The sequence below is a fragment of the Suricata suricatta genome, chromosome 11, assembly GCF_006229205.1.
Source record: "Suricata suricatta isolate VVHF042 chromosome 11, meerkat_22Aug2017_6uvM2_HiC, whole genome shotgun sequence".
NCBI lineage: Eukaryota > Metazoa > Chordata > Mammalia > Carnivora > Herpestidae > Suricata > Suricata suricatta.
Genome location: NC_043710.1, coordinates 26,891,333 through 26,904,378, shown reverse-complemented (window position 1 = coordinate 26,904,378; position 13,046 = coordinate 26,891,333). Strand labels below are relative to the sequence as shown.

The following is a 13,046-nucleotide window of genomic DNA, read 5'->3' as shown; positions in this document are numbered from 1 at the left end:
TATTGTCTGTGTCTCCCCAACTCCTAATGCCAAGAGTCTAGGAGGGTGCCAGGCACATAATAAGCACACGAATTTCTAGGAAGGACCATGGCTTTGATCAGATCATCAAAGAGTTTTGTGGTCCAAAAGCTATTCAACAAAACACTTCCCAGGACTAAAGCTGTTTGAGAACCAACTATGTGTTCCAGTCCTTGGTTTTTCCCAATTCCCTCCACTTGGCCGTGTTGGGGGTCCCCTGAATGCCAGCGGGGCAGCAGCTCCCAGACCCTGTGAAAGAGCTCCCCCAGCAGCAACACAAAGAGAAGACAGACCATGAGATTTACCACACAAGTGGGCACTGTATGTGGGGTACACGCTGGGAGCAATGAGAACAGCAGTAAATACAGAACAGAAAATAACAGTCTTTGAAATGGCAACAAATGGGACACATTATCTAAGCACTAACACCTAAGGAGGCCACTGCCTTGGCTCTGGGGGCCAGCTCCTCAGGAGGGAGAGGCCGACTTCTTTACAGGCTGCCTTGTCTTCAGTCCTTGTAACTTTTCATCTTTCAGTGCCTTCAAGAATTTATCTGCAGGAGAGCAAAATAAACACTGCTGTAGTAAAGATAAGGGCTTTTCTAACACTTCCAAAGTAAGCATCTGGGAAGCAATCGTGTGCTCCCTGCATGGATCCAGAACCCAACATGGGTGGGATAAAAACCCTAAGAGGCCAACCATATTTCATTGGGGGAAATGTAGTAAAGAAATCTAGGACTTAGAGCGCCGGTTTTCTAGGGATTCTGTGGGTAAGAGAACCTTACAGGCTGCCCGATGAGTTGGCGACCATTCTCATGGCCACATTAACCTAAATATTTAGGTTATTTCATACTCTCCTTCGTGTGTGGCAGGGGAGCCAACTTAACCTGTGTTGTTGTTTACAATAATGCGGGATAGTCTTTCTAGAACAATCTACCCTTCTCCAGTGTTGAACTGCAACCCTTAGCCGGAACAGGTGATGAGAAGGCAAAATGTGCAGAACAGCCTGTGGCTACTGAATATTCAAGTGCAAGAGGTCCTTATGGGAGTAGAATCAGATTTAACTTTACCCTTCAAGGAGAACAGTCAGTCAGCTTGCATGCTAGAGGAACCCTGCCCACATCAGAGCACACCTGGCCTGCCCTGGTCCAGAGCCCTAAGACTTTAGACTTTAAGATCAAAGGGCAGAGTCCAGAACCCTGGTCAGAGGGCTATCAGAACGAGGGCTAGGGTTCACAGGGAGGTTACCTTCCAGCATTGACAAGTGGAGGGCCCTGAAGCCCCTCAGTGAACTGTCCTGGGGCTTCCTGGGTCATGCACAATTCCCATCTCTACCCAGACGCTCCAACGGCCATTTGCTTCCCCCTCCTCCTAAGGAGGACTGCAGTTGAAGATAAACACGAAGGCTCAGGTCTCTAAAGGAAGGGGTTGTGTGTGGTGGGTGGTGGTACTATTACTACCACAGGGGATCGGAGTGTTATGGGTCAGGAGGCGTCAAGTGCAGGATGGTGATGGTGATGGTGATGGATGGAGGTTTGGAGATTCGGAGTCCAGATTACCAAAAGGGCTCAGGATGGAGGGAGGGCGGAGTTTGGTACAAGACTGTTCATGAAATCCTGACTGCAGTGAGGGAAGGCGTCGGTTGAAATCCAGGAGGGGTCGGTTGAAATCCAGGAGGGGTGCTGGGGACGGGGGAATGTGGATCTGAGATCTGGCCTGGAGTCTGAGCCGGGAGGCCACATGGCCAGGGAGGGGATTTGGGAGGCAAGGAGCCACAGTGGGGAGCCACGGCCGGCAAAGAAGGTCACGCACAGCGCTGGGAGTCGAAGCCGTCCCCAGTGATGGTGAGCAGCTCCAGCTCCTTAATCCGGATCTCCAACTCGCATAATTCCTCGGGATGGGAGACGGAGGCAGGCCGGGGTGTGGTAGGGCACGGAGCCAGGGGCGAGGCAGCCACCTCGGGCCCCGGCGGTGGCGAGTAGAAGAAGCGCAGAGGCTCGTAGGGTATGGAGGCCAGGCCGGAAGGCCAGGGCGGGGGGCAGGGGCGCTCGCCTGGGGGCCCCAGACCAGGTGGTGGCGGCAGGGGCGCCTGAGGAAGGGGCCGCCCCCCCGCCGCCGCCCCGCCAGCCTTCAGCGGCACGAAAAGCTTCTTCCAGATGTTGAAGTCGCTTAGCGGAGACGAGGAGACTCCGCGATCGTAGAGGGACGGGAAGTAGAGGGGCGGAGTAGGCCGCTGGCTCATGGTTGGGCTCTGGCCGCCGCGCCGCCCCTTCGGCATCTTTTGAATGGGAGGCTGCGTGGTAGGAACCCCGCGCCGGGAGACGCGCGCCACAGCCCAGAGTCGCTGGGGTTCTGAGATTCCACAGCCCACGCCCTGCCGGAGCGCGGCCCCACCCCTTCGGGCAGCTCCGCCCCCTAACAGGCGGGGTTCGACGGTCCGGTTCGCCACGCCCCAGAACGTGCCCCGCCCATTGAGGACCAGCTGCACCCCAGGAGCGGGAGAGGCTTGACCAGCGGAGAAGACAAGTCCAACCCGCGCGCCTTAATCTGCCATCCCACGGCCCTCGGTTTTCCACTCCGCCCTGCAGTCGTCCCACGCCAGCCGTTCTTCTGCTCCCTCCAGTCCCGCCCCTCGCCTCTTCCCACCGCCCCTACGTTCCGCAAGCCTGGCGTTCCCGCTGTTGTGGCCTGGCTCCAGCTCTCGTCTCACATCCCAGCAGAAATTCAGACAAAAACAGAAAGCAGGGAGCTGACCAGAACTGCAAGAGAATACATTTTTCAGTCTTCTCCTTTCATAGGGAGAAAAAGAATATTTCCTAGAAACCTGGCCGCTGCCACAGCGGACTTCCCTTACCACCCCTCGCTGCAAAGTACCTGGGGAAATGAGTTTCCATCTATCCTACTGGAGGCAGACAAAGGACAAGAGGGTTGATTGGGAATGGCTGCTAGAGCCAACCCATGTTTCTGCCAAACTTCCCAGTGTCGTTGAAGATTCTGGGAAAGAGAACTCTGGTATGGATTTGTAGTTGATCTGAAGTAGAAGGTCTTTAATGAAATTCAGTTTAATTTAGTTCTTTTCCAGACACATTTACAGGTGCTAACAGGAAACAAACCGCCCAAAGGAAATGTTGCTGAACACACCTCAAATCTTTAAGAGTGACCTGTACATCTGTCCGTTTACATGGGTAACGTATTAGCCACAGAGTGGGGTAATAAATTTCCTTCAAAGCCTCTCCCTAATGATTATTGGTGGGTGGGGGCCAGTTTAGTTTGCTAGTCAAGATTTGAGTCAGTACCAGCTCCATTAGCAAACATGGCTATATACAGATGCTATATTTAGGCATCTGTATTGGGGGGGGGGGGGGGGGTAGAGCAGAGCAGTGGAGATAGATGTCCAGGCTGGATAACTGTGGGTAAGTTGCTTGACTTCTAAGACAGTTTTCTGTAAAACAGAAAAGAGAACCAGGCTGCCTCACTTGTTTGTGGCAATCCGACAGAAGACAGAATGGTGTGTGTGAATCACCTGTAAACTTGGAAACTCTGACCAAATGTAAGGAGCAGCTGTCCCCACTGAGGAACCTGTCTGAAGCTAAGGAACTTTTCCTTCCTACACTTAGTGTAAACTCCTTGAGGGCAAGAATCCAGCCTTAGAGTATCGAACATATAAAAGAGTTAATAAATATTTGAGAACTTTTAAAACAGTGTTATGTGTTTGGGGAACTAAAGGGGACCAGAATATAGCACCCTAAAATATGCCACTTTGGCATAAGGATTATTATAAGCAATTGAGGAACAGACACGGGAGAAGCTCTGTCCTCTCCCTTTCTGCCTAAAAACAGCATATAAATTTCCCTTTGTAAAGAGAATGTGAATTTCCTTTTGTGAAGGTCTCCTCCTCCCCTTTCCTGTCAGGAAGAAGAGATGATTCTCATCACTGGAAATAGCACTGACTTGAGCCTACATCGTACTGCAAATCTTATCTTAGACAAATTTCTCCCATATATCTACCTTCCCACAATTTGTGACTTCTAGAAGCCCAATCCCCTTTTCCTTCGTCTTGTCCCTTGTCCACAATTTATCACCCTTTGTTAAAATGGCCTATAAACTCTCAGGCCTAAACATTTCTTTCAGTTTCCACATCTTTTCTGTGAGGCCCCATGTACATGCATAATAAATCTTTTCTGTTATTCTGTTTTTTTGTCAGTTTCTGAACCTGATCCAGCTTCTGAACCTAAGAGAATAGAGGAAATGTTCCCCCTCCACCCCACCTCTACAGAACCACAGTAGTGGTGAGAACCAGAGTTTTGGACTCAGACCTGGGATCAAGCCCTGAATTTACTATGTACTCAGCTGTGTGGAGGAACTTTTCTGAACCTCAGTTTTTTATTTGTGTAATGGGAATAGTAATGGTACCTGATGAGGGTGCGTAAGGCAGGCTGACAGGCCTCAGACCCCTCCCTCCGGAGCCCATGGGATATGTGTGATATTCCTCTGGCACTCCTGGCTGCCCAAAAACAAAGGAAAGGAGAATAACAAATTGTTAACTGATAGAGATCACAGTCCTGCAGGACCTAAGTCTCCATCACCCTCCATAGTGACATGGGGACAAAGGCAGAAGGAAATGGCAGACAGAACTAAATGTCCTCCTAACCCGCAGCCCATTGACAAATACTTGAGGTGGGCAGAGTAAAACATTTCTCCAGGAACTCCCTACTGTCTTAAGGCCAATGCTTTGCTCGAAGGAAAACCACCTTAGCTGGACAATAGTTTAGCTTTCAACTCTCTTGAAAGTCTTCTTTAGCATATGAAAATCTTCCTGGAAACTTCCCCTGGACTTGATCTCCCCCAACCCCGGAGTATACCACCTGTCTCTCCACGTGGTCCCCCAGCAGCTCTTTCTGCCCACTGGTCTTGTCCCCATGCTTTAATGAAATCACCTTTTTGCACCAAAGACGTCGCCTCCGGACCCCACGAACCCCACTATCACCCCAAAAACCTCATCAGTACTTACTCATTAAATTGGTAAGATTAAATGAGACAATCTAAGTTCTTGGCCACAGACCATGTTCAGTAATGTTAACTCTTATAGATTATATGTTGAAGATCCTTAGAAGGGAAAGAGATTTTGCATTATGTTTTTTAAATGATGCAGTCTAATCACATTTTTACTCATATATATCCCTTCAAAGAGAAAAAGCTTACAGATTTTTCCCCTTAACTCCATGGTAATCTAAACAGATTTTATACTGGGTGATTTTAGACAATGGTAACATTACAAGTCGTAGGTTAAAAGAAAAGTTGTTTCCTCTAACAAGCACACAACAAGAACACGCAGGTGCCACAGTGAACAGCCACTGGGAGAAATCCCGGTGAGGTGAAGTCCGTATGGAATATTAACAAACCAGAGTAGTTACAGCAACCTCCCCCACCCCCAAATTATTCCTGCAAACAAATGTCTGGGAAAGTCAAGTTGGTGGTGAAAGACAGAGCAGGATTACGTCGATTTTAAACAACATTTCCCTCCCTGGGCTCTAAAACTCTAGTATCACCTGCCTTGCCGCTCAAATTCCCCATTAAGTGCCATCTGGTTGGGGTTTGAGGGATCCAATTTATTATTTTTAAAATTTATTTATTTTGAGAGACAGAGAGGTTGAGAGGGAAAGAGGGAAGGGGCATAGAGAGAGAGGGAGAAAGAATCCCAAGCAGGGCTCTGTGCTCTCAGTGCAGGGCCTGAAATGGGGCTCGAACTAATGGAATGTGAGATCACGATCTGAGCCGAAATCAAGAATCAAATGCTTAACTGACTGAGCCACCCAAGTGCCCCTGAGGGATTCCATTTCTAAAGGGGATTTTTTTAAATGTTTATTTTTGAGAGAAAGAGAGACAGAACACGAGACAGGGAGGGGCCGAGAGACAGGGAGATAGAGAATGGAAGCAGGCTCCAGGCTCTGAGCTGTCAGCACGGAGCCCGATGCAGGGCTCGAACCCGCAAACTGTGGGATCATGACCTGAGTGGAAGTCGGACACTTAGCCGGCTGAGAAGGGATTCAATTTCTCAGACCCAAGCTCTCTGCCTGCATTTGGACCAATTGAGACACTCACACGGGGCCCTCTTTGCAGGTAAAGGTCTGTTGGAGGCCATGGCTTGAGGTCTGGTAGCCAGGCGGATTACTAGAACTGCCTCCCTGAACTGAGCCCACCTACCCAGTGCAAGGCCCTGTGGGAAAGAGCCTTGTCCGCAGGGAAAGGGCCTTTACCGGCCCAGCAAAGAGCAGGCCGAAGACAGACAGACCTGGTCTTTTCTTCAAACTCACCCATCAGGGCAGTCATTCCTCCACTCTCTGGAGAAGGAGGGGCAGGGGCATCACCCTTCAGACATGTGACCCAGGACGCCCGGGTGGCTCAGCTGGTCAAGGCTCTTGGTTTCAGCTCGGGTCATGACCTCACAGTTCATTGAGTTTGAGCCCCGCATTGGGCTCTTTGCTGACAGTATAGCCTGCTTGCGATTCTCTGTCTCTCCCCTGCTCTCTCTCTCTCAAAACAAACAAACTTAAAAGAAAAAAGAAAAGACACATGACACAGTGGGGTGAGGGTTCCTCCCTACACTCCGGCTTAAACTCTCTAACCCTGTGGGGGGTTATGACTTCCCATTTTCAAAGCCCTCTTCAGCCAGGTGCAGCCAGGCACTGCTGGGAGTTGCCTCATTTTCTCAGTCATTGCCCGCTGGAGAGGGTAAGACAGCCCAGCGCCATAGCCCCGCATCTAGACACACTGCTGGCGATCACAGCCCCCCAGGTTCCCAGCCCCGTGAAGGGTACATCGCGATTTGCCATGCCCGCCTTGGCTCCAGATGGATTTTAGGGGAAATGTAGTGTTTGTGGTTTGGAATATAACAGGGTTGTCGTGGAATAAATGTTTGTGTCCCCCCAGATTTATATGTTAAAATCCTAACCCCTTTGGGGGGTGACTAGGTCATGAGGTGGAGCCTTTGTGAATGGGATTGGTGCCCTTAGAAAAGAGAGCTCAGGGATCTCCTTTGCCCCTTCCACCATGTGAGGAAACCACAAGAAGATTCCTGGTTCCTGTGAACCAGGAAGGGGTTTTCACCAGACACCAAATATGCCAGAGACTTGCTCTTGTACTTTCCAGCCTCTAGATCTGTGGGAAATACACGTGTATGGTCTAAGTCCCCCAGTCCGTGGTGTTTTCTGATAGCAGCCTGAATGTGTGTTCGAACCCAGGACTCTGTGACTTTGGGGAAAATCCCTGTCAGCTCTCTGAACGTCAATCTTCTATAAAATGAGGACAATACCTGCTTCATGGGGCTGAAGTTAATGAAAATATGAGTCAGCAGTACCGGGGCCGCACAGTGGGTGCTCAGTGAAGCGTGGCTGGGAGGGCTGTACAGTCTCAGGTGGCGTCCTCGGTTCATTATTAAGCCCTGGTGAATTGACCAGGAAAATGGAGTGGGGAAGCAGTGGGCGGGGGAATGCCACTTCTAGAAAATGAATCCCACTCCAGATAATTTTGCAAGCCCTGGAAACTGCTTCCTTGCTGTCCTGCTGAGGACAGTGACAGTAAACACATGAAGAGAGGCTACTGTGTGCCACACACTTAGTCTGAACTCCAGTAATCTTCATAACGTCCCGGGTGGTGAGTGTTGTTATCCGGATTTTCCAGATGAGAAAACTGAGGCATGTGAGGTTAGGCAACTTTTCTGAGGCCCTGTGGCTAGTGAGCGTCAGAGCTGGCACTCCTAACAGGTGGACGGGCTCTGTGGCCCCTCTGGCCTCCCACAGGCTCCCCAGCCCTCAGGGCAGGCCCAGAGCGTGGGGGGGGGGGGGCGCACCTGGCCTCCTGGCCTTTTCTTGGCAGGGGGCTGGCTCTACTTGGAAGTCATTTGTGCCCAGCTATTCTGGGAACAGCCCTGTCTTTATTAGTCATCTGAATTAACCATTGTGTTGGTCTGGATCTGGGGGCCAGGCATTCCCACTTCTCTTCACAACACCCACCATTTATAAAAGTTTCTAAGAAGTACAGTTCAGTCCTTATTCTCATTTCTCTCAGTAGGTGTGTTCCTCTGTACTGCAGAATAAGCACATAGCTTAATAAATGGGAGCCCGAGAGGCAGTTTAGTGGAACGGAACGAGCAGGGCCTTGGAAGGTTGACCAGCACCAGCCAGCTGTACAACCCTGGGTAAAAATAATTGTAGCAAACACTTCCTGACCGCTTACTATTACACGTTGTCATGTTATCTGTATAGCAACACGGATTTGTAAGCTTAAGAGTCAGGCGGAGGAAGTACAAAAACCAGGGTAATTTCGGGATCCAGGTAGCAGGACAGAATCAATAGCCTGTTCAGTTCAGTCCCTGGGGTGGTAAGCAGCTGTTGGCTGGTTAGCTATTCTCAAGGACTACTCCCTGATCTTTTTATCCTTGCTGCTTTCCCCTTACAGAGGCTGGAAAAAATAAATACTAGCTTTGCCAGTCACCGTCTTAGATAGGGGTGGCGATGAGGCACGGTTCCAGCCAGAAGATATGACGGGAAGATAGCTGCGCGATTTCTGGGAAAGACTGTACTTTCCTGATAACAGTGATGAAAACGACTGAAGCTTTCCCTTCATCGCCTCTTCCTGCCTTGAACCTTGATGCAATGCTGGAATTTCTGCAGTCACTTCGTGATCAGGAGGAAAAGACCAAGAATATCACTAACATACCAGCCCGGACATTGTGGAGCGGCTGAGCCAATGCCAGCAGCTGGTTACCTGTGGAGGGTTTATGCAAGAAAATCAGGCTCTGTCTGATAAGCTACTCTGTCGGGTTGTCTGCTACTTGCAGGCTTCCTGAGAGGCTCAGACCTTCAACCAAAACCGCTTTTTTTTTTTTTTCAGTACTTGTGGAACTCCACTCAAGACTTAAATTTGGGGGAAGAACACGCTCAACTTTCTCAGCTGGAGGAGGATAGGCCACCTTCATTAACAGTCCCACCAATACTGCACTTAAAGGGGGGAAGGAATTCCCCAAAAGGTGAGTATGCTCCTGTTACCAGATTGGGGGGTGGGGGAACAGAGGCCAAGAGAGCGAGAGTCAAATGAGAGGTGCTATGCTTACAGCTGGTGATGACACAGAGCCAGGGTGGTGACGTAGTGTGCTCAAAGCCTCCGAGCTGGGCAGTCTCAGAGGCGTGGAAATGTATGGGGCCTGCACTTTACAACCTTGCTGCAAACGCAGTGTATTTAAATAAAGGGGCACTGGAGTGGGATTTTACTCTAAACCCAAATCTTAAAAAAAAAAAAAAACCACCAAAGCTACATTATTCACTCATATACACATTATTTCCATCGCAATCTCGCACGTTCTTTTGACTGCTTACCATGGCTCAGGAAGGAGGTGGTTTAGTTAACAACTGTCAGCTAACCCTTTTCACTAACAGATGTCTTGATAGTGCAGATATTTGGTTGCAAAGAACAGAAACCTTCTTACTTATTCAAGCACCAAGAAAGGGCTGAAGGAGTTATGGTCTGAACAGACCTGACTGAATCCAAGGGCAGAAATGGGCAGGGGACTGTAATTTGTAAGCACTCTAATGAATTTGGGTATAGACGATAAATATTATTCATGGTTACTGAGAAAAATTAGGTAAACCCATACATATACAGTGTTTGAAATAGTGCCTGGCACATAGTAAGCCCTCAAATTGGGGCCACTTAAAATTTAGGGTCATGCCCCATTTTGTCTACACCAGTAGAGTTTATGAACTGAAACACTAAGTTCCAGTTCTGGCCATAACACCATGTCACAAAAACACATGAGAATGTAAACAACACTGTTTACACCCCAATAGGGCCACCGTCTTATCAGCATGAGTTTTTGCCTGATCTCTATACAACCTACAGCCAGATGGGGCGGTGTTAGCCACAATAGCATGAGCACGGATTGTATATATAATCGACATGGTACGGCTGGCAGACCTGTACAGAGCCAACAAGAGCAAGAATGGAGAGCAGCACCCTTAGGGAAGCTGATCATGGAAATGAAGGTCCTCACTCCACAACATCGGACTTGTGTTTCCCAGTTCAGTGCCCTTGTCCCCTGCGGGGTGGGTGGTGTCTTGGCCTCTCTCATCGCCACCTCTCCTAGGGGCTGTGGACCTACATGACTGCTGGGGAAAAGGAGAACATCCTTACCTATTACAGAGCCTCACAGTACCCACCTACTCCAAAATACTGTGTATATAAATAGGAAGTTTTAGCCTAAATAAAAATCTAATGGTAAACAATCCCCTGATAGGCAATATGGAAAGGAGATCTCTGGTCAATTTCTACTTGGGCCAAAGCCAATGGAGTGAATACAACAATGTGTTTCACTGTTGATTCTCAGATCCTTTTAGCTTTAACAACTGCGGACTCCATGTAACCTGCATCTTTATTACAGCCCACTTCCTACCTGCCAGACACTTAACAAAAGTGAAACCACAAGCCTCACACAACTTTTTGTGCAGGAAGCCAGAGTTCAGAGAGGCCAGAAAACTTGGCTAGAGACATAGCCAATTAGTGAAAGAGACAGGATCTGAACCTAGGCCTCCAATGACCAAATCAATGTACTCAACTGCTATTATCCTAAATGCAATAATTATGAGAGGCAGTGAGCCTTGGAAAGAGACTGTGGCAAACACAGTGTTTTGAAATTATATCATGTTTCCCAAAAGGCCTAACTGGGTTCTATAAAGCTCACCTGGGGTAACCTAACTATTCAGTGAAAAAACAACTGTACCTAATGCTTTTGTTTCTTAAAAGAGGCAGGAATCGATTTTTTCAAAGCAAAAAAGCACCCAGATCTCCTTCCAGGCTTTTTCCCAAAGTCAAACTGGTGTGCATTGAAGGCAGGCCCAAAGGACAGAGGGCAGCACAGTGGCCAACTGGACAGGTGAGGGTGAACCCTACACTTGGAAAATATATTATCTTGGTGACAGTAAGCATTTCAAACCAATTTCTTGAAATGTAGTTTCCTCTTAATCAAAGTGAGATGATGATACTATAGATAAAAATACATGTAAAACACAGAGCACAAAACTCCGCACCATAAAGTTCAGGTCAGTACTACTTCTAGCCAGTGCTGTGCCTTCTCAGCACATCAAGAACCTCTTAAAATAGCCTTAGTTCAGATTAGTTTGCAAGGAAAACAAACCCAGTGCAAGCTAGCAGATTTTGAACACTGATGAGGAACTTACAGTGTACAAGCTGAATCATCTGGCCCCAGAGGACTCGGACATATAAAGCATGGTTCATACTCAGGAAGTCCAAGTCCAAAAATGTGGGCGAGGCTCTTACCTATCTTATCAGGACATACCCCACCTATTAAGTCATGGGTCCATTACAAGGACCCAAGGGGAATATACCCATATCTTGAGGCTCAACACTTTCCAGACTAAGTTGGACAATGGGTCAGCATCCTTTGGGACACACTAGGAGTCCCACTTACTACGCATTAGGTATAGCTTGCATCCATAGCTCACTCCTCAAGAGAGAAGATTCAATGGGGTTATCACCACCCAATATTGAATCCATTATGAAAGTTACTATACAACCATGCAAAGGCTATTGACTCTCCACTCATCTGGCCTGTTGCCCTCGGGTCAAGATGCCCAATGCTCAGTCCATGGTATGAGTCATAACTTTTTGCAAAAAAAAAAAAAAAAAAACCACTTCAAAGCTTAAAGCCATTTACTATGGCTCTTGATGATTTCGACTCCAGGAGCCCTCTCCCCATCTCCCTATTGAGCAGCACTCAGATTCTGCTCTAGACAATTATCCCTTTCTCAATCCACTCTTGCCCCAAAGTGGGCATATGACCCAAGACAGCAGACAGTCACACCCTAGAATCTGAATCTTTTCTTTAAAAAAAATTTTTTTTCTTAATCTTTATTTTTGAGAGAGAGAGACACAGAGCATGAGCAGGGGAGAGTCAGAGAGAGAGGGAGACACAGAATCAGAAGCAGGCCCCAGGCTCTGAGCAAATGGTCAGCACAGAGCCTGACGCGGGGCTTGATCCCACAAACTGTGAGATCATGACCTGAGCTAAAGTCGGCCGCTTAACCAACGAGCCACCCAGGCGTCCCTAGAATCTGAATCTTGAAGAGAACATTTTGGAACCACCCAAATCCTAGCTTTTTGTAGTCTGGTTGAATTCTCCCTCAAAAGTTCCCCCAAACTAATTTTCTGCATGAGTCAAAATTGGCTCTGTTTCCTGAAGGCCTCCATGAAAGGAAATGCTTTGCTCAGCCAGCATCTGTGGGCATGTTCAGTACTTCTGTGGGCAGGAAAGGTCCGACTGAGGGAACAGTTACATGCAGTATTTTGCCTTGGACAAGGGAATTAAAGATGCTGTAAGGAAAAACACTGAGCCAATAGGGAACCCAGACCACCAAGGCAATGCTGGGTTTTGTTGAGGAAGGTCCTAGTCGTCTCTGTTCAAATAAGGGCATCGACAGGAGAGAGCTGGCACCAATCACATTCTCCTCTTTTCCATTGCCAACACTGGGTTCCGCGCAGGTTGTTTTCCTTCTGGGCCAATAACCACACTCGTGCATTTGATTAAATTTTATTTTCGGAAAGGTATCATTCAGCCCAGTTTGTCGAACAGACTACATAATCAAGGGGTCTTAAAAAACGTTCATCATGAAATCCTACCATCATCTGCAAAAGTCAGGCTATGCTGTTAAATACAGCCAACATTGTAAGAACACTGGATAAGTCTACCGGATCTTCACCATCACCATCAGCCACCAAAAAAGGGCAAAACGTTGCCCTCCTGAAAAGGTGGATCACTTTTTAGGAAACCAGTAGAGCTTCCCAAAGCCTTAACACTGTGATTATGCTAATAACCCTTATATGTATTCCACACAATCTGTGCTAAGTCAGCTAGTAGTCAACAGGCCGGGAGCTGGCAGGTAAATCACACCCTTGTTGCTGCGGCTATTCGTGAGGACACCTGGACGTCCCATCAGAGGCTCTTACCTCTGTGTTCAT

The 13,046-nt window shown here is 48.2% G+C and overlaps 1 protein-coding gene across 1 annotated transcript; it reads right to left on the bottom strand.

Moving 5' to 3' along the window:
- Window positions 1-313: 313 nt before the first annotated feature.
- C11H11orf91 (chromosome 11 C11orf91 homolog) lies at window positions 314-2,630 on the bottom strand. The gene is made up of 2 exons (XM_029956438.1): window positions 1,830-2,630; window positions 314-571 (listed from the first exon to the last, which is right to left on the bottom strand). The coding sequence occupies exons 1-2, from the start codon at window positions 2,293-2,295 to the stop codon at window positions 486-488; spliced, it is 552 nt and encodes a 183-aa protein (XP_029812298.1). The 5' UTR covers window positions 2,296-2,630; the 3' UTR covers window positions 314-485.
- Between the last annotated feature and the right edge of the window lie 10,416 nt (window positions 2,631-13,046).

Coding starts and splice junctions, on each gene's coding strand:
- C11H11orf91 (XM_029956438.1), bottom strand. CDS start 2,295: ATGCCGAAGGGGCGGCGCGGCGGCCAGAGCCCAACCATGAGCCAGCGG. Junction 572..1,829: donor CGGCTTCGACTCCCAGCGCT/GTGCGTGACCTT, acceptor GCTCTCCTGCAG/ATAAATTCTTGAAGGCACTG.